The sequence below is a fragment of the Podarcis tiliguerta genome (genome assembly GCF_965153285.1).
Source record: "Podarcis tiliguerta genome assembly, chromosome: 11".
NCBI classification, from domain to species: Eukaryota; Metazoa; Chordata; class Lepidosauria; order Squamata; family Lacertidae; genus Podarcis; species Podarcis tiliguerta.
The window spans coordinates 716,250-736,587 of record NC_139544.1 but is presented as its reverse complement, the minus strand read 5'-3'; the positions used below and the strand labels follow the sequence as shown (position 1 = coordinate 736,587).

The 20,338-nt window shown below is 44.7% G+C and overlaps 1 protein-coding gene across 11 annotated transcripts in view; it reads right to left on the bottom strand.

Moving 5' to 3' along the window:
* The window catches only part of TJP2 (tight junction protein 2), an 89,402-nt gene that overhangs the window by 51,811 nt on the left and 17,253 nt on the right, over window positions 1-20,338 (bottom strand). For 4 of the 11 annotated variants that reach the window (XM_083403345.1, XM_083403342.1, XM_083403346.1 and 1 more), the window contains exon 2: window positions 19,200-19,320. Coding sequence is in view for 6 of the 11 variants with exons in the window: in XM_083403341.1 (XP_083259467.1) it covers window positions 8,544-8,606 (63 nt within the window). In the remaining 5 variants the exon portion in view is untranslated. Of the gene's footprint in view, window positions 1-8,204; window positions 8,406-8,543; window positions 8,698-19,199; window positions 19,321-20,292; window positions 20,312-20,338 lie in introns of those variants that run through there. The other 7 variants (XM_083403347.1, XM_083403341.1, XM_083403348.1 and 4 more) reach the window with 7 other exon arrangements.

The following is a 20,338-nucleotide window of genomic DNA, read 5'->3' as shown; positions in this document are numbered from 1 at the left end:
GAGATGAGCGCCGCAACCCCAGAGTCTGTCACAACTGGACCTAATGGTCAGGGGTCCCTTAAGTTTTTATTTGATTCTCAAGCCCATCCATTTAAATGACTACTCTCACTTGATATATCCTTTGTCCTAGTTCTAATAAAACAATTGTTCACCACTTATTCACATACTACTTTTCACTGTATCTGTATCTCACTGGATGATAAAATAGATTAATACACAACAGGAATTCTCTTCAAAGTCAAATACAGGGGTGCCCCGCAAGACGAATGCCTCACAAAACGGAAAACCCGCTAGACGAAAGGGTTTTCCGTTTTGGAGGTGCTTCGCAAAACGAATTTGCTATGGGCTTGCTTCGCAAGACGAAAATGTCTTGCGATTCCTGGGGTTTCCCCCCCTCCCCCCCTTTTTCCCAAGCCCCTAAGCCGCTTAACAGCTGTTCGCTAAGCCGCTTAACAGTTGATCGCTAAGACGCTTATCAGCTGATCTAAGCCGCTAATAGCCTTTTAGCAGCTAATCCGCTAATCCCATAAGCCTTTAATAGCCGCTAATAGCCTTTTAGCAGCTAATCCGCTAATCCCTTAAACCTTTAATAGCCGCTAAACCGCTAATAGCGCTAATCCGCTAATGGGCTTGCTTCGCAAGACGAAAAAAACCGCAAGACGAAGAGACTCGCGGAACGGATTCTTTTCGTCTTGCGAGGCACCACTGTATATTTTAAGGTACAAGATTTTATAAATATAAAATTATATGTGATATATTGCTAAAAGAAATAAAGGAAATAATTTCAACCTGAACTCATACGTTAACCTACTAACAGACTTAGCAGTGTGAGCCTGACTTGTATGCATACTCTCTGACACCACCAATTAAAACTGAAATAAAGGCTTAAACTATATTCAGCCATTTAACTGAGAATTGAATTAGGACAATTACCGCAAGAAACCTCTTTGCTTAATTCTGAGGATTTTTCAAGACACTGGAGTCTTTGTTCTACTGTATAATCCATTGTAAACTGTTTGTGCTGCAATTGTTAGGTCTGGGCAAGAAAATTCAGGATCTGAATGGAGAGAGTGATGCCCACTGACATAGGCATAACTTTCTTGATACATTTGCAAAAAGGCTTTTTAGTGGAACTGCTAGATGTCATTAGCTAGGGAACAAAGCATCAATTGATCAGCTACAAGGCCCCATTTAACTGATTTCTTTTCCAGAAAAACTTATCTCTTCCATGGCCTTCTTGTGATGATAACCCAGAAAAACAAGTTGTCCATATGAATCTCTCAGACCTTGCCCTACTTCTATAAAAGCAGCCTGTGCTGGCGTCAGATGCTCCTCCCGGGCAACTCATTTCAATATCCTCTTTGCAAGTTCTGTCTTGCAATGGGCAGCCTCCTGCCATTCAGGAACCCAAGAGAGGTCACTGGCTGCACGCTGGATAAAATGGGTGCACAGTTCTTGGGTGCAAACGCCAACATTTCTGGGCAGAGAAGTGTCTTACAGGTTTCCCTGCCTCTTTATACAAATGCAATACCTGAACTCTTCACTTCTCTATAGTAAGCTTTAAGTGTTTTTGTAACCAAACCAATCCTCCTGGCAAACTGGGAATATCCCTTCACTCCCCCAAGTTTAGGATATTCTACACCTTTCCTCATCAGAGTTTCTTTTTCTCTCAGAAAAATAAAGTGGCTCATGTAAATGTTAACTAAGCTTTAATAATAAACTGAGAGAAAACTGTAACAAAATAACAGAATGAGAGAAACTAAATACAGCAGACATCGCGATCTACCAGTCAATCCTGGGATGAATTCTGGTCGATCGCCACACCACCTCACCCTGAGCTCCTCTCGCCTGCGCGTGCCCATGTCTACCCTGTCAGCACGCACGCCCTCCCTGCACCCACCCCTGGGTGGTAGATCACTGCCAGTTTTACACTGGATCGTAGATCACATTCTACTTCTTGGTCCCTCTGAACGGAACCACCCGGAAGGGAGGGGCTGATTCTGGAGCAAAACACTCAAGCCCCGCCCACCAGGCCCCAAACATTCTACCATTCAAATGAGGCCCCAGGGTTTTTCTTACAGGGAACACATTATATTTTCACCTTTTGTTGATATTGGTTCAAACACCTCAGGATGGAGCAAAAAAACCACCTTTCAGATTCTAATCCTTCAGAAATTTCATTGTACACAATCTCATTAGAAGATACCCTTCCCCATTTTTCATAACAAGAAAAAGCATCAGAAATTGCTTCTCAGTTATGACTTCAGTTTAGCTAACAACATACTAGCTGTTCAGAGAGAACCAAAAGACAATAGAATTGCAACATTTCCACACTCACACCCTTAGGAAAACAAGGACTGAGGAATGGGAAATTTAACTACAACCAGGCATTTGTTTCAACAGGCTGAAAGCTAAGATTTCAAGGGCTGCCCTCTGCCAAATGCTTTTTTTCCTTTCTTTTTAGTGTGAAGAGGACGAAAACAATGAGAAGACTCGGAATCCTCACAGAACTCTAGCCCAATGGTTGCCATTAATCTGATTTGAACTTATTTATAATGAAATGATTTTAGAATGTTGTATTATTTTATTGTTGTTAGCCGCTCTGAGCCCGGCTTCGGCTGGGGAGGGCAGGATATAAATAAAAATTATTATTATTATTATTATTATTATTATTATTATTATTACTATTACTATTACTAACCGTTTTTCCTAGTGAAGCATGTAAGAGAGGAGGGTGCTTCAAAGTTCACTTCTGCTGCCAAATTCATATCTTTTCCACCTCTCTTCTGACATGTCACATTAAATATTTTTTTCCAGACAATCTTGTGACTGAAAGGGTTCAGTTCAGCAGTTGACGCAATGGGTAGCCTGCCTTGTTTGTGCAATCAAAGAGGGCGGCTGGCATGCATAAAAAACAGATTTTCCTTTATTTTGGACGACATAAAGGAGAATAAAAACGGGAGGGTAGGCAAGGAGGCAGTTCTTCATACATTTGCCTTTGTAACGCTAAAGAAGATTATGATTTTCTACTGAAGTTGAATTTTACATGTGGATTTTTCTTTTTGTTTTAGCAAAAAGTATAAACAAATCTCATCAAAGTTAATGACAAGCTTGGGAGCAGAACCATTGCCAGTCTTTTCAGTGTAAATCAATAAATACTTTTTGAGGTAGTTTTAAAAGATATGGCACTGCGTCAAACACACAGACACAGCAGTTTGGCCTAATATTGCTTCTGCTGTATCTACCTGCAAGACTGGCGCCACACTCTGGCAGTCCTTCCTCCCTGTCGGGGGAAATTATAGTGATGGCTGATGCTACTTTGTTTAGTCCTTCTCTGCTGAGTGCGGTGCTAAGCTCCTCCACTCAAGCTTGCAAGCCCAGACGGCAGGTCTTGGGGTGGAGTTCAGGAGAGAAGCAGCCACCATCTCTAGTACCCCAAAATTTTGCTGAGCCCAAGTATACATGTCCACAGGAATTATGGCGATTATAAGAATTGTGGGGTTTAAGGCACCTCTCTCTGCTCACTGCTTCAGAGTGAGGAGGAAGAAAAAAGAAAGAGGCAAACATATTTAAGGATAAGCCATAAGCCTCTCTGGGGCCTGTGAGTCCTGGTGTTTGTTGATATCAGGAAATAAATCAGCTTAGAATCATAGAATCATAGAGTTGGAAGAGACCACAAAAGCCATCGATTCCAACCCCCTGCCAAGCAGGAAACACCACCAGAGCACTCCTGGCATATGGTTGTCAAGCCTCTGCTTAAAGACCTCCAAAGAAGGAGACTCCACCACACTCCTTGGCAGCAAATTCCACTGTCGAACAGCTCTTACTGTCAGGAAGTTCTTCCTAATGTTTAGGTGGAATCTTCTTTCTTGTAGTTTGGATCCAATGCTCCGTGTCCGCTTCTCTGGAGCAGCAGAAAACAACCTTTCTCCCTCCTCTATGTGACATCCTTTTATATATTTGAACATGGCTATCATATCACCCCTTAACCTCCTCTTCTCCAGGCTTGAAGCAGCTTGAAGCAGTATATTTTTCTTCTTCTTCTTCTTCTTCTTCTTCTTCTTCTTCTTCTTCTTCTTCTTCTTATTCCCCCCACCATGGTAGGTACTCACACCAAGCTGATGAACTAGATATCCTGGTCATCTCATAAAGTAGCCAAAATCTGGGTTTGTTCCAGCAGCTTAAGAATCCAATTCAACCTACAAAGACAATATCTTCCAATAACCATCTATGAGTCAAGATGTGGTTCCTGACCATGAGAAATTAGCAAGAAGGTCCCAGTTTGTATGGCAGATGTACCTGAGGTCTTGCTCACTAGCCTAAAAGTCACCCAACTCCCAAGGACACAGTGTAAGGGGATAGAAGCTTTTAAAAAATGGAGTATTTTCCACTGCATTATTTTCTGCACACAAAATAAAAAGGGGTTTCATAAGAATAGGTGCCAACTGCAAATTAGTATTAGGCAAGCTGCCAGTTTCAAAGTTTTTAGCTTTGTTTACTAACTGCAAGTAAAATAAACATGCTAACATCATTTCCAAGGGCATCAGAAAATTTTCTGACACCAACTGAACATATCCCACTGCAAATTACTTGGTTTTGCATAGGATTTTTTTTCCTAATTCAAACTTTTACATAAAACTGACACCACTGCCAATGTCAAAGGTAGCTCAGAGGTGAAGTAAATGACCTTACTTAAAAGTCTTGGGAGTTTTGCCAAAACCAAGGCTTGCTCCTTTCCGGTTTTAGGTGGGAAAAGGTGTAGTGGTATTTCACATTTGGAGGGGGGTCCAAATACTGGTGGTACAATAAACCTCTCCTGAGCTTTAGGTTTCTAACCTGCTTGCAGAGCTGCTTGTCCCAGGACAATCCATTGCTCTGCTACAGATCTCAACCTCCATCTAGCTAACAGACAATAGCAGCTAGGGCAGGAAGATTATCCAAGGTCAGAATTCCAGTACCAGGGCACCAGCGCCTTCATTTCATAAGAAATATGGTGCTTGTCACCAGGAATAACTGGATAGGTATATTATTATTATTATTATTATTATTATTATTATTATTATTATTATTATAAGACATTCTAGGATACAGTCATACCTCATGTTACGGTTTTTCAGGTTGGGTCCCATGGCGACCCAGAAGTACCTGAATGGGTTACTTCCAGGTTTCGCTGCATGCGCACAAGTGCCAAATCATGCCGCGCACCTGCGCAGATACGGAGCTTCAGGTTGCACGCTTTTCATGTTGCAAACGGGCCTCTGGAACGGATCCTGTTCGCAACCAGAAGTACCACTGTATTTCAAAAACTAATCATGGGGAAATTAGCATTTTGTTAACGGAACACTACCTTGTGTGACGCGGGTGGCGCTGTGGGTAAAACCTCAGTGCCTAGGACTTGCTGATCGCAAGGTCGGCGGTTCGAATCCCCGCGGCGGGGTGAGCGCCCGTCGTTCGGTCCCAGCTCCTGCCCACCTAGCAGTTCAAAAGCACCCTTAAGTGCAAGTAGATAAATAGGTACCGCTTTATAGCAGGAAGGTAAATGGCGTTTCCGTGTGCGGCGCTGGTGCAGGCTCGCCAGATGCCACTTAGTCACGCTGGCCACATGACCGGGAAGTGTCTCCAGACAGTGCTGGCTCCCGGCCTCTTGAGCGAGATGAGCGCGCAACCCTGGAGTCGGACACGACTGGCCCGTACGGGCAGGGGTACCTTTACCTTGTGTGAAGAAATCCAGAATAAGTAGGGACAAGACAAGAAAGAAGATTCCAACTAAATATCAGGAAGAACTTTCTGACAGTAAGAGTTGTTTGACAGTGGAACAGTCAGGAGGTGGTGAATTCTCCTTCTTTGGAGGTTTTTAAGCCAAGGTGGGGCGGCCATCTGTCATGAATGCTTTAGCTGAGATTCCTGCATTGCAGGGGGTTGGACTAGATGACCCTTGAAGTCCCTTCCAAGTCTACAATTCTATGACTCTAAGACTCAGGCTGGTGAACAGACTGTACCAACTACTTACAACATGAAAAACAGATGTTGTGGACATGCCCTAAGCCACTTTTTCCTAGTACATACAAAACCATCACAGCAAAACAAATGCACATTATGCTCCTCTGACAAAGTTATTCTAGATGGCAAGTCCCCAAGCTGCTCCATAATGAAACTAGTTTGCCCATGGAAGTTACTTAGCTGAGCCCAATCCTGTATTTTGACAGAACAATCTTGGATGCTGAATACTTTCGCATAAGCCAGGAAGATAAGCCTTTTGCCAACATTCGAAAAGAGAACAGAGAAAGAGAAAATAAAGCCTTTTGAGAGGAGGGCAGGTCAACTCCTGTTTATCACTGATCAGCAACAGATGACCCATCACAAAGCAAAATGATGTTTCATTCGACACAATCATGTTAAAATCTAAAATGTTTGCATACTTCCACAAGCTCCAATGATCAACATTTTATTGGGTCTATACAAAGGCAACCAGTTCAGATTAAGTAAACTACATTATTTAAACTAAAAATGAATAATAGATATGCATAGCTAGAAGGAATTAGCAAGCAGTACTCTCAAAGGGCCTCTACCGTAATTTTAAGACAACCAAGCAAAACAAACAACAGCTGTACTGTCAAAAGTTTAATACAGGTTTTTATAGCTATTTTTTGCCATCTGTAGCTCATGTCAAAGGAAACAAATAATACAAAAAGTAGCTGAAAACAAAAATAATCATTTGGCACTATTGTGTACAATTGGTTTCGCTGCCTCATACAGTTGGGCTGCATATCATACTTTTACTATATTATCTTGTTGAACAACATGCCAATTTTATGCTCAAAATTTAAACTAAGTATTTTTAATATGTTAAATAAAACATCCGAGCTTTATACTACAGAAATTGTGACAAAGGTTAGATACAAAAGTGATAAAGATAGAATGGCTAAAGGAAGAAAGTTAAGCTGCTTTATACCACAGACATTATGACCAGCAGTAGCAGGTCTATCCTGGCCAGCAGAATTATTTAACAAATTAATTTAATTTCTTATTCAATTCCTAGCTTAAATCAACCTGCAGCCTTTAACTTAAAAGTATCAGTAGGACTTCTTGTCTTTCAGCATTTTGGCTGGGACAGCTCAGTCAGTAGAACAGAAGACTCTTAATCTCATGGTCGTGAGTTCAAACCCCATGTTGGACAAAAGATTCCCACATTGGATTAATGACCCTCATAAGGTAAAGGTAAAGGGACCCCTGACCATTAGGTCCAGTTGTGACCGACTCTGGGGTTGCGGCGCTCATCTCGCTTTATTGGCCGAGGGAGCCGGCGTACAGCTTCCGGGTCATGTGGCCAGCATGACTAAGCCGCTTCTGGCGGACCAGAGCAGACACAGAAACGCCGTTTACCTTCCCGCTGGAGCAATACCTATTTATCTACTTGTACTTTGACGTGCTTTCGAACTGCTAGGTTGGCAGGAGCAGAGACTGAGCAACAGGAGCTCACCCCGTTGTGGGGATTCGAACCGCCGACCTTCTGATCGGCAAGTCCTAGGCTCTGTGGTTTAACCCACAGCGCCACCCGCGTCCCGTAATGACCCTCATAGTTCCTTCTAAATTTAAGCTTATATGATCCCTACAATGACTTCAAACCCAGACTGCACTTTCTAGGGAGATTTTTCAACATGTACTTATGAAGTCGCCACACCCCCAGCAATTGAGAAATACGTAGTTCTCTTTGCAAGTTTTCCCAATGATTCTCTTTGTGGAGTCATCTCCATAAACTCATACACACGGAAATCTCAAGCAGAGTATGTGTTAAACCTGAATATGAATCATGGGGCTTGATGGATGGCCGTAGGCTTGTCACTGCATCTCAGCCTTCATTACTCATGTTATGCAATCCCAGTAATTGTTATCTCACTTTATGTTATTAGGCTATCTGGGTATTAATATAAAGCATTCTTCTCAGTGAAACTCCTAGGTACAGCCAGCTAACGATCAAGGTGAACATAATTTACAGTCATGTTAAATTGATATAAGTGAAAGGGATAAAAACAGCATAAAGGAAGATACAAAGGATCTTATTCTTTTATGGAAGTATGCCTTTTAAGTTAGTCCATAAAACCCCACCATTCTCAAACCAAACAAAGACGAAAGTTATACATAAAATTGATGCATAAAAAAGAAAGTACATAAAATCAAAACAATGCAGCAAAGAGGACACACACCTCAGATTTTAACACTGGATTTTCAGAGTATATGAAAAACGCAAACAGAGTGTCTCGGAGCATATTAAAGTTTAACAAACTGACTGGGACATTCGAGCTCCCTTCCTCAGACTCCTGCCCTGTTCCTCTCAGCTGGCAGAAGAGGAGGACGGAGAAAGAAAAGCGTCGGCAGGGGGCCAAAGGCCGGGCAGGCGAAGAGGCGCCGCCTGTGACATTTCAACTCTTCGGCAGAAAGGTCCACAAAGCGAGTTAGGAAGGCAGCTCCGGGGAAGGGCTTCCTCCGCCCGGAAGGCGAGCGCCGCTGCCCGCCCGGCCCCCTCCGCGCCGCCGCCCACTCACCCGAAGCCACGGCGAGAGCAGAGAGCCCCCGCCGCCGCCGCCGCCGCCTCCTCTCACCGGCATCTCCGCGGCCGCCGCGACGCTTCGCCCGGGACTGGCGGGTCCCCCTCGGAAGCGACGCGACTTCCCCGCCGCCGGACTCCGCCCGCGCCCCGCCCCCGGCCGAGGCGAAGCGGCGAGAGAAGAGCCGAGGCGGCGCCCCAGCCCCGCCGAGAAGGAAGGCCGCCACGCCGGGCGCGCGCTCCGGGGCAGAGCCGGAACAAGGGAAGCGGGCCCGGCAGCGCGCGCCCGGGGAACGCCTGGAAAGGAGAAAAGGCGACTTGAGGGCAGCAAGCCAAGCGGGCTTAGGAAGCCCACCAGAAACTCTTTCAGATAGCTTGTTTCGCGAGCCCTCATCCCGAAGAAGCAAAACAATGGTCATTGTAACTACTGTACATTTGTTTTGTCTCCCTTTATGCAATAGATATGCACTGGCCAGAGCAATGCATATACACCGAACGATTGCAGTGCAGTAACTAAGACAACAAAGTGGTATTTTAGCACCTATCCAATGCATGCCCTACATATTTTCCTCCTAAAACCAATGTCAAGTTACTTTCAGAACAGGAAATCAGTATTAGAAGCCAATTATCAAGAAGGAAGTGTGTGAAAATACACACACAATACACACACAAATATGCACTTAAATTAAAGTTCACCCACACATACAAGTTCAGCCCCGCTACATACTAAAAAGGCCTTATCCCACAAAGCCCAGAGAGCAAGGCCTCAGTGGCCAAGATGGGCAGGCTCACCTGGCATGGGGCACACAATTTCTATTCCCAGAATTGGAGACAATAGTCGCTTTTGTTACACTTAACAGGAAATGCAGTAATTTTATTGTGTTGCAAGGTCAAGATCCCATCCTGCATTCTCCAGGGTCCTGGTCCCATTTCACCGCTAAGTCAGCACTGAGGGAGCCTTTGCCTCGTCCTCCTCCTGTGGCTGCAGCCACAGATCTCAGTGCTGTTGCCTCTCAGCGGAGGCACAGGTGGTTCTGGTTTCTGGCTTATCCCTACTATGCCGCTGCCCTCTTTCCCAATGGCCTAAGCTCAGGAAAGGGAGGACTAAAGGATAAGAGGAAGGGCTGACAAGTAGTAGGGGAGTTAGGGATATTATCTGGAGTCATCTTTCCTAAGAAACCGGACAATGAAGAAATCAAACTCGAGAGATAGTATGGCTTCTTAGCCAATGAGGTTTCTTAGGAGAGATAACTCAAAATAACTCTTTTTCATTACTTGTCAACCCATCCTCTTATGCCATAGTCCTTCTTTCCATCTCTCCTTGGGGTCATTCCACATCAGATCAACGCAAAAAACAAGGGTTCCGTCACCCACCATCTCAGATTTTGATGAAACTTGGTCTACAGCCTTCTCTTGTGGTTGAAAGAAACCCCCTTAATTTTTTCCCCTCTATCTCAAATGGTTTTAATTTCATAGCACTTCAAAGTTTCATGAAATCTGCGTTACCCTCGGCACATGTATATTTTACATGTATTAACATAACATCGTATCTGAATAAGTGTGCATGCACACGAAAGCTCATACCAAGAACAAACTTAGTTGGTCTCTAAGGTGCTACTGGACTATTTTTTTTTATTATATATATATATTTCTAGCATAATATTCGCTGGAATGCGAGTGGCGCTGTGGGTTAAATCACAGAGCCTAGGACTTGCTGATCAGAAGGTTGGTGGTTTGAATCCCCGCGACGGGGTGAGCTCCTGTTGCTCGGTCCCTGCTCCTGCCAACCTAGCAGTTCAAAAGCATGTCAAAGTTCAAGTAGATAAATAGGTACCACTCCGGCAGGAAGGTAAACGATGTTTCTGTGCACTGCTCTGGTTTGCCAGCTTAGTCATGCTGGCCACATGACCCGTAAGCTATACGCAGGTTCCTTCAGCCATTAAAGCGAGATGAGCACTGCAACCCCAGAGTTGTCCGCGACTGGACCTAACAGTCAGGGGTCCCTTTACCCTTTTAACATAATATTGGATATTATAAGTTCCCCCCCGAAAGTACATACTGTTATGTTAATTTTTATGATGAACAACTTTGTTTCATTATTTTTTTCTATTACAGCTATGGATTGTAGGAAAGTTGTACCCAGTAGCCATGTTTCCCCACGATGTCCAAAAAAGGTAAAAAAATTGTTAACAGGGAATAAAAAACCCATAAATTTCATTCTTTGTCGAGAAAGAGTATATCTTTGTGATAATTTTCAACATCAAAAACTTTTGAGTTCCATCGTACCCACATGCTGAAAATTGAGGTTTTCTAAACGTAGGTTTTCCACCAAAAAAAGTACATTAATTATATATATTTGGCATTTATAAAATCTTTTGAATGGTGTATTTTTTCCTGAAATCCTCATCCTCTTATTGAGCTCTGTGTAAAATTTCAAAGAGATCTGATCATTGGTTATGGAGAAGAAGAAAAAATGTACATGTGCCAAGGGTCTCAAGAGGAAGAGACAACAGAGATTTCACGAAACTTTGAAGTGCTATAAAATTAAAACTGTTTGAGATAGAAGGAAAAAATTTAAGAAGGTACACCAAGTTTCATCAAAATCTGAGATGGTGGGTGACATGACCGTCTTGACATGACGTGGAATGACCCCCTGACCTCAATGGTGTCTCCGAGTGTCCTCTGTGAAATTGGTATTTTGTGGTGCCCACAACAGAACAGCATTTCCGTGCGCTGCTCTGGTTCGCCAGAAGCAGCTTAGTCATGCTGGCCACATGACCCGGAAACTCCCTCGGCCAATAAAGCGAGATGAGTGCCACAACCCCGGAGTTGGTCACAACTGGAGTTAATGGTCAGGGGTTCCTTTACCTTACAACAGTTTAAGTTTTACTCAGAGTAGACCCACTGGAAATGAACATGATTAAATTAGGTCCATTAATTTCAGTGGCTTTCCTCTGAGTAAACATAGCTGAAAACCATCCTTTGATTTCATCCATGGCCCAAAAGACTGGATTCCCCTGGTATAAACCTGTGAGGCCAAATGCGTAAACAAAACAGAACCTAATACTAGTTGATAATGAATAGTTATTATTGTGGCTAAATCTGTGCTTACAATGAGCAACACTGGAAGAAATAGTGTCAACACATCCAGTCTTGCCACAACTCTACGTGCCTTATTTCCATTTCAAAATCACAGTAAATATAAATCAAATGTAAACTACTGCTTCTAAGTTATAGGTGAAGGTTCAGTTAATCCACCTGTGGAAGCCTCATGCCAGGTTGGATATGTTAAAACTGCAAACAGTGATTACCAGTTTGGAGGAAGTAACAATTTGCAAGTATGATGAAGAATACCATTTGCCCAGAGCTATCCCCTGCAGATGGTACAGCCTTAAAATCCTTGGTAAGGTAAAGGTAAAGGGACCCCTGATCATTAGGTCCAGTCGTGACCGACTCTGGGGTTGCGGCGCTCATCTCGCTTTATTGGCCGAGGGAGCCGGCATACAGCTTCTGGGTCATGTGGCCAGCATGACTAAGGCAAACCAGAGCAGCGCACGGAAACGCCACTTACCTTCCCGCTGGAGCGGTACCTATTTATCTACTTGCACTTTGACGTGCTTTTGAACTGCTAGGTGGGCAGGAGCAGGGACCGAGCAACGGGAGCTCACCCCGTCGTGGGGATTCAAACCACCGACCATCTGATCAGCAAGTCCTAGGCTCTTTGGTTTAACCCACAGTGCCACCCGCATCCCTAAAATCCTTGGTAGTGGGTTCAAAAATAGAATTGACCAGACCTGCCTTCTGCAGGTATGCCTAACTGATAAGAAGACCTGCTGGGGACTGCTCCCATCTGACATCAACACAACCTCTCATCATTGGTCAGTTGCCTGCTTTGAATGCAGTCCTACTCCCTGCCCCCACCAAAGGAGAATCATAGAATCATAGAGTTGGAAGAGACCACAAGGGCCATCGAGTCCAACCCCCTAGAAGGTTCATCGTCTGGGGGTGTTCTCCATTACCAGAGGCCCAGGTGACCTCAGTGGCTATGTGTGTCTTTTACAGTGAGTGAGACAGCTATGGCCGATTCTGGATCAGGTTAGCTTGTCCACAAGCTGCAATGTCCTCTCTGTGGGACTACTCTTGAGGCTGACCTAGACACTTCAGCTAGTTCAAAACATGGCAGCTTGACGGCTCACTGGGGCAGAATATCGCCACTGTATTATGCTACTGCTGAAAGAATTGCATGGGCTGCCAATTAGCTACCAGGCTAGGTTCAAAGTGCTGGTTTTGGTGTGAAAGCCCTGCACAGCTTGGGACCAGGATACCTGTCCTATACGGAGCTCTAGGTTCAGGCAGAACTACGTTCTGTGGCCAGGCCTCTCCTTCCACCCACGTCCAGGTTGGCATATCGACAAGCAGAACAGGGAGCAAGAGGAGAGATCCAGAGGAAAGTTTCTTATTTTGGAACAGCAAGATACAAAAAGGAATGGGGAGCTGCGCGGGGCGGGGGGGGGGGAGAGCAAAGAGCAAAGCTTTATTCTGAAATAATGAGAAGTTTTTCAAACATTAGCAATATTATTCCCTCTGAGTCTTGTAATCCCTTGCAAGAGAGGGATGTACCAGACCCACAATTAACTCACGTTAAGCTGTCAAATATGTATTTAATTATTATAGTGATAATTAAGAAGTCAATATATATGTGTTCAACTAATACAGTAACCATTAAGGGTGACATTTTAAAACATCAACTAAGGCTTTATTACAATGCAGATTAAAATTAAAAAATTACCCAGCACCTGCTTCACATCTAACACAATTTGATTCTCTATTTCAAAACTAGGCAGCAGTATACATTTGCTATGATGCATCTTATTTCAAGGAAGAGATGCACATCCTGTTGATGAAATTACTCAAGTCTTTGAAAATGATTAACTGCAAATTCTTGTGCACTTGAAGATTAATATAGTTCAGAATGTTCTAGGCTAGGCAACAGAAGAAGAGTTTAATGTTTTGAAATTACAATTGTGAAAAATCATTTAGGTGGGACAAAAAAATTATTTTATTTTAAAGAACTAAGTTAAAGCACAACAGTAATATTTCAGAGTTCTCTCAAGAGCTGAGAGGACTACATACTCAAAGAAGAACAAAACATCCTGAAGAATGCTAGAAAAAAAATCTAGTTCGTACTGAAATTCATACTGATACAGTTACCAACTCATTCCATAATTGTTTGCATTGTAATGGAATAATCCCCTCATTGATAAGTATGGCTCACATGAGATATAAAATTTTACTTAACATAGACAAAATATTCCGGATCTTCCAGGTTTTTCATTTACTCTAACTCAGTATGTTAACTACTCCATAGCTTGGCATACCAATTTGCAATGGCAAGACCTTCCTTTTTCCAGTGCTGAGTAACTATGGGTCTCACAACCACCAACATAAACCTGAAGAGATCTTTTGCTGTAGTGTCAGTGTTGCCTCCTTGGGACGCGGGTGGCACTGTGGGTTAAAGCCTCAGTGCCTAGGGCTTGCCGATCGAAAGGTCGGTGGTTCGAATCCCCGCGGCGGGGTGCGCTCCCGTTGTTCGGTCCCAGCGCCTGCCAACCTAGCAGTTCGAAAGCACCCCCGGGTGTGAGTAGATAAATAGGGACCGCTTACTAGCGAGAAGGTAAACGGCGTTTCCGTGTGCTGCGCTGGCTCGCCAGATGCAGCTTGTCACGCTGGCCACGTGACCCGGAAGTGTCTTCGGACAGCGCTGGCCCCCGGCCTCTTTGAGTGAGATGGGCGCACAACCCTAGAGTCTGGCAAGACTGGCCCGGACGGGCAGGGGTACCTTTACCTTTACCAGTGTTGCCTCCATCAAAGACAGAAAGCACACACAATTTTGGTTCTTTGAAAATAAAAAACCCGAAACAATGCACGAGTAACTGCCCAATCTACAATTCTTCAAAGCAGATTACAAAATAAAACAACAGTCATACTCAGAAAGCACAACGAAAAGACCACAGCACCCACGGAATTGCATGACAGACATTCTGCCCCTCACCTAGCCAAGCAGATCAAAAGCCTTGCAGCAGCCCTTTCTAAAAGAAAAGCTGTAGATCAAGCCTTCCTCAACCTGGTGCCCGCCAGATGTTTTGGAGTATGAGGCCCATCTGCTTCAGCCAGCACAGCCACAGCTGACAGAAGCTGTAGTCCAAAAACCTCTGGCCTGAATATGAGGCACACTTCCCCCCCCAAATTCCGACTGTGAAAAGTTAAAGTGAGGCTTATATCCGGAACTGAGCGCTGTGCGCCCGCCTCCTGGCACTCCCGCCTCCCGGCACTACTTCCCCAAGCCGGTGCCGGCTGCCCCCATCCCCCGTTCAGGGCAGTAGTGCCAGGAGGCGGGCGCATAGCGCTCAGTTCCGGATATAAGCCTCACTTTAACCTTTCACACTCAGAATTTGGGGGGAAAGTGCGGCTTATATTTGGGCCAATATGGTAGATCGATTTCTGCACCTTACTGAGAAGAGCATTCCACAGCTTTAAGTCAATCATTATAGAGGCCTTGTAATGCCTTGTTATCATTGCCTTAGGACTCCTCCCCATTTTCCTTTTCTTTCAGTTTATTTTAAATTTTAACTTGTAGAAATTTATAACATTTTTATGGGCTAATGCTTTATAAACAAACAGAAGAACACTGACATTTAGTATAAATGTCTTGTCCTAAGTAGGTCCATAACGGAAAAGCTCCTCTAATTTTACATTCAACAGAAGACTGCTGTGCATTTCCCTCCAGGACCTCTTAGACCCAGGGATCTCCTGCATGGTGCAAGGCTTGGGCTGCATCTAGGGAGAGGTGCCCCTAAACACATTCATTTGTAAATGCCAAATAATCAGAAGCACACCTGAGACCAGGGAACCTGTGGCCCTCCAGGTGTTGTTGGACTACAACTCCCCTCACCCCTGATCACTGGTCATGTTGGCTGTGGCCGATAGAAGCTGGAGCCCAACCACATCTGGAAGGCAGCAGGCTCCCCAGCGCCACTTCCACAAGCTCCTTTGCTCAGACGAAGGGTAGGCAGGAGCTCATCATTTCAAACCATGGTTTGGTGTTGCATCTGAATAGCCTCTGATACTAATTCCAGGGTTCCAATATTAAGCAGAGTTTGAAATCAAGTTTTAAACCTTTGTTTAGAGGGCCTGTTGCTGACCTTAACCATGGTACATATCACTGGAGATGTAATGCTAAGCCATGGTTAAGGCTTACAAGAGTAGGGAGGAGCAACACATTTCCCCAATTCTGGCTTCCAGTTTGTAAAGCCTGCTTTACAGCAAATCAGCATTACATCTATAATCTGGAGAATGACACACTTCAGTTCAAACCAAATGCACTGTAAGAACCAAATTCTATCTCAATGGTTTGTTGTTTTTGTTTTGCTTGATCTGCACAGCTAGTTTGCTGTGTTTCTTCTTCAAGGCTATTCAGCACTAGCTTCATTTAAGTGAAATTATGTTCTTTGGCTTTTATAAGCTCCCGTTGCCATCCTGTCATTTGGAGTCAAACTCCAATGACATCCAAATCTCTTCTTTCACAGTAATCAGGGGGTTTATTTAGGTCACAAGCAAAATAAGCAGACACTTTTCAGAACAGAAAAAGTCCTGTTCTCACAGATGTTTGCAAAGCAGTATAAGCATCAGCACATGACCTTGTCCATGAGCAAAACCCTGCTGGTAACAAAGAAATGTGTATCGAGGGCAAGATGCAGGACCACACACACCATTTGCCACGGTGGCCTCTCTGTACCCACCAATTCTGCACCCCACAGGAAGGGCTCACCGTGTGCCCTGGACCCTCCAGATTCCCAGTGACTGGTGCAGGAGGTGTGTGGAAGAGGCCTGCAACAAGATGGCCCCAATACACATGGCAAAAGCTTCTAAACAGTACACGGAAAGCTTCAGTCACCATGGAAAATGGGATGTGGGGGGTGGCAGCGCCTCCATGTCAAACATCATGTGTGTCCCAGACCTACAAGCAACTTAAATCTTGCACTTTTCATATCTTGGCCTGTGTTTCTCAAATACATCCAGCTGTCTCCTTCTTTCCCCAATCCTTCCATTTTCTGTGCCCGACTGACTCCTTAGACCTAAATGTATTCATATGCCTATCTACTCTGGAGCAAATCCTACTGAGTTCAAAGGAGTTTAATTCTCAGGTGTGTACATAGAATTGCAGCCTGCACAGTGGCGTTGCGTGGGTTGTCAGCACCCGGGGCAAGGCAAGTAATTTGCGCCCCCCGCTGCACTGTCCCTCCCCCAGATAGTCCCTCGCTCTCTCTCCGCACCGCACCGCATGCCTGGCACACACCCCCTCCACAGTGGGCGGCGACCCGGCGGCTCGGATCGGATTTGCACAGCCAGCACTGCAGTGAGAGAGAGTGAGTGAGCCAGGTAGGGGCAGAGAGCTGCGAGTGCGAGCGCGCCCCCCCCAGATGTTGCACCCCCTGCACCCCCCACGCTACGCCACTGAGCCTGCATGCCTCTGTCTCCCAGATTGTTTCCCGTTACTCCCCCCTGCCGCCCCCACTTATTAGTTTCTGCTTATTTCAGTCTCCAAGCCTCTGTCTCCTCCATAATCTGGACATGGGGCTGGAAATCTACCACAGGAGTTCAGGCCAGGCATCATACATCTCTAGAAAGGAGTGGAACTGATCCACTGACAGTTAGAGGCTAGCAGTTTGTCTTTCACCTGGGGTGAGCCCCCCACCCCAAATACAGAAGACCTTCTGTATAATACAAGCCCTTTTTAGTTTCAAGAAGATCAGCTCCTTATGCAGTGTTGCACACACAACCTGGGTTCTCTTAGTACTGGAAGAATGAAAGAAGAGAAGCAGAAGCAGTGTGCAGCTATGACACTGCAGGTGACTGGAGCACAACCCCCCAAAACCTGCTGAATGCCAACAAACTGCCATATATACTACTTTTGCACGTACACCAATCTGGCATATCTCAGGCAGCGTCTGCAAGAGACCACATGCCCGTTAAGCAGAGAACCTCAGAGAAAGCCTCACTTCAGATTTTCTCAATTACTATAAATACATTTTTTGAAGAACAAAATGCAACTTTTTGAGAGCAATGGCCCCAATACTGGGGAATATGTTGCGCCCAAGGAGACCCACCTCAGCATGGGCCATCCTGCTTTCATGAAACTGAGAAAGGCCACTCTGTTTCATAAGTCCTTTGAGGGCTTCACTGCAATGCATTGGGCAAGGTCATCAAACAGAGATTTTGGCCTGTGCGCGGCCAAAATGTGGCACCCCAGCCCTTGTGATGCTTTCCCAAAGGCAGATAAGGAGGTGTCCATTTTGGAGAAGGAGGTGCGAGGCGAGATCCTAGAGCCCTCTTACCTCCTCCCCAAAACTGGGAAAGCACTAACTAGGCTTTGGGAAGGAGGCAGGAGGAGCCTCACACCTCCCTTCCAAAGCCCAGCACCTCACCTACCAGGTTTTGAGACGGTGCCCCTTGGCTCAGCGCCCACTGTCTGCTTGCATAGCCCTAAATTCACCCATGCAAAAATTTTAAAGACCAGGGGTAATGCTTATGTGAGCTCTTTAGAGCAGGAGTGGGACAATCTTTGACTGTCTAGATGTTGTTGAACTACATCTCCCATCAGTCTTGACCATTGGCCATGCTGACTAGGGCTGATGGGAGCTCTAGTTTGGCAACATTTGGAGGGCCAAAGATTCCCCACCCACCCCACTCTAGAGCAAACTTGCAACTAGATGGGAAATATACATGGAATAATAAATTGTTAGGGGCCAGGATCTCACAGGATTGCTAGCAAAGCTGTGGAAGGAAAGGAGATTTCTTCCATCTTTGGTGGAAATGTCATTTTGTGAAAGATACATGTCAAACTATTCCACCTAATCTGGCATTAGCTTTATTATTGATTCAACCTTCTAATGACTTTCAAATAATTCATAGAGAATTGTCAGAGTCTAGAAATACCACTGGGAGGCCACAGAGTTCACCATACAAGGGTAGTTAGACGAAATATGGTGTTATCAGGGCGATTGGTGTATCACGGTTGATGGTTAGAGACATTGCCCCCCAGTGACATAATATGGTGGCCCTTCATCTTATATGTAAACAAAGATAGACCCTTGCTCTGACCTCCATCAAATCAGCTGCCAGTGGGGAAGAGTTGCATTCAAAGGATCAATGCAGCGCGAGGAGATCTGTAAGTAACTTTTCTCTACACAATGCAGTATCTTTGCAATAGCTTAACTACAGTACCTTTTGTACAGTGGTATCTCAGTTTCCAAATGTCTCGGAAGTCGAACATTTCAGTTTCTGAACACAGAAAACCCAGAAGTAAATGCTTGATTTTCAAACGCACTGAGCCCCCCCCCCCATTTTCTCTACTGAATTTGCAGACTGCCCTTTGCGCCTTGGTTTTTGAACGTTTTGGAAGTCGAACAGTCTTCCAGAATGGATTACATTCGAAAACTGAGGTACCACTGTACTGTTCCCTTGTACCTTGCCACTTTCATTTTCTGTCTTTCTGTGGCAAAAATGTCACTAACATAATTTTTAAAATACATGGTCAAAGGTTAGTCACAACGTCTCAAGCATTTTAGCTTTACAGATCTGTTAGCACAAGTACCTGGTGAGGAAGGCCTCGTTTCAGTCCTCTCAGTCTCTTTCCTGCAGGATGTCTTGGGCTGGAGTTACAGCTCTGGTTCCAGTCCCAGTCACACGGGGATGGTGGGATTGTTGTCTGTTCCCTGAGTTGAAAAGAAAAGGAAAAGAAAGGAAAGGAAAGGAAAGGGTAAGTCTAATGCAAGTAACATTAAACCTGAAACACTAAAAACTTAACACTTGGCAGTTACTTTTAAACTGCATGTGGCACATGCAAGGCAACAGTTCTGCATGGCAACTGACACAGCAGACATTACTAGTTTTGATGGAGTCTGAACAAGTTCTTTCACTGAACTATACAATCACTATACAATTCACAAACCGGCAAATGAAACGATCAAAGGGATGGAGCGGCTCCCCTTTGAGGAAAGGTTTTTAGTTTAGAGAAATGTATGAGGTGACATGACGGAAGTTTATAAAATTATCAATGGCATAGAAAGAGTTGATAGAGAAAAGTTTTTCTTCATCTCTTGTAACTTGTGGGCACCCGCTGCAGCTGCATGTTGGGAGATTCAGGGCAGATAAAAGAAAGTCCTCCTTCCTGCGGGGTGCATGGTTCAGCTATGGACTTTGCTTCCGCAGGAGACCAACTTGGATGGCTATGGAAGAGGGCTGGCTAAGGCGGTCTGTGGCTGTTTGCCATGATGGCTCTGCCCTGCCCTCCATGGCTGGGGGCACTCATGTTTCTGAACTGCAGTTGCTGGAAGCCACAGGGGGAAGAGGCTCTTGGGCTCAGTCCAGCTTGCTGGCTTCTCATCTGGCTGGCTACTGTAAGAACAGGATGCTGGACTATTGGCCTGATTCAGCAGGCTTGTCTTAGGTACTTAAAGAGCAGAAACAGTTTTAAACTCAAACTTAAAAATTCAAAGTTTTAAACAAGCGCTGAAAGAACTACCTGCATTGGCCACTGAAGGAAGGGGGCTTGACTCTACTTGCACATGAATCAATATGTGTTCTCATTTTGTATTTTTATGTTGTGAACCACCCTGTGATCTTCAGATGAAGGTCAGTTTACGAATTTCATAATAAATAAAATGCTTGCCCTCTCATGAACTTGCCTTGGAAGTCAACAGAGCCTGAACGCGGGGAAGATGAAGACGAGAA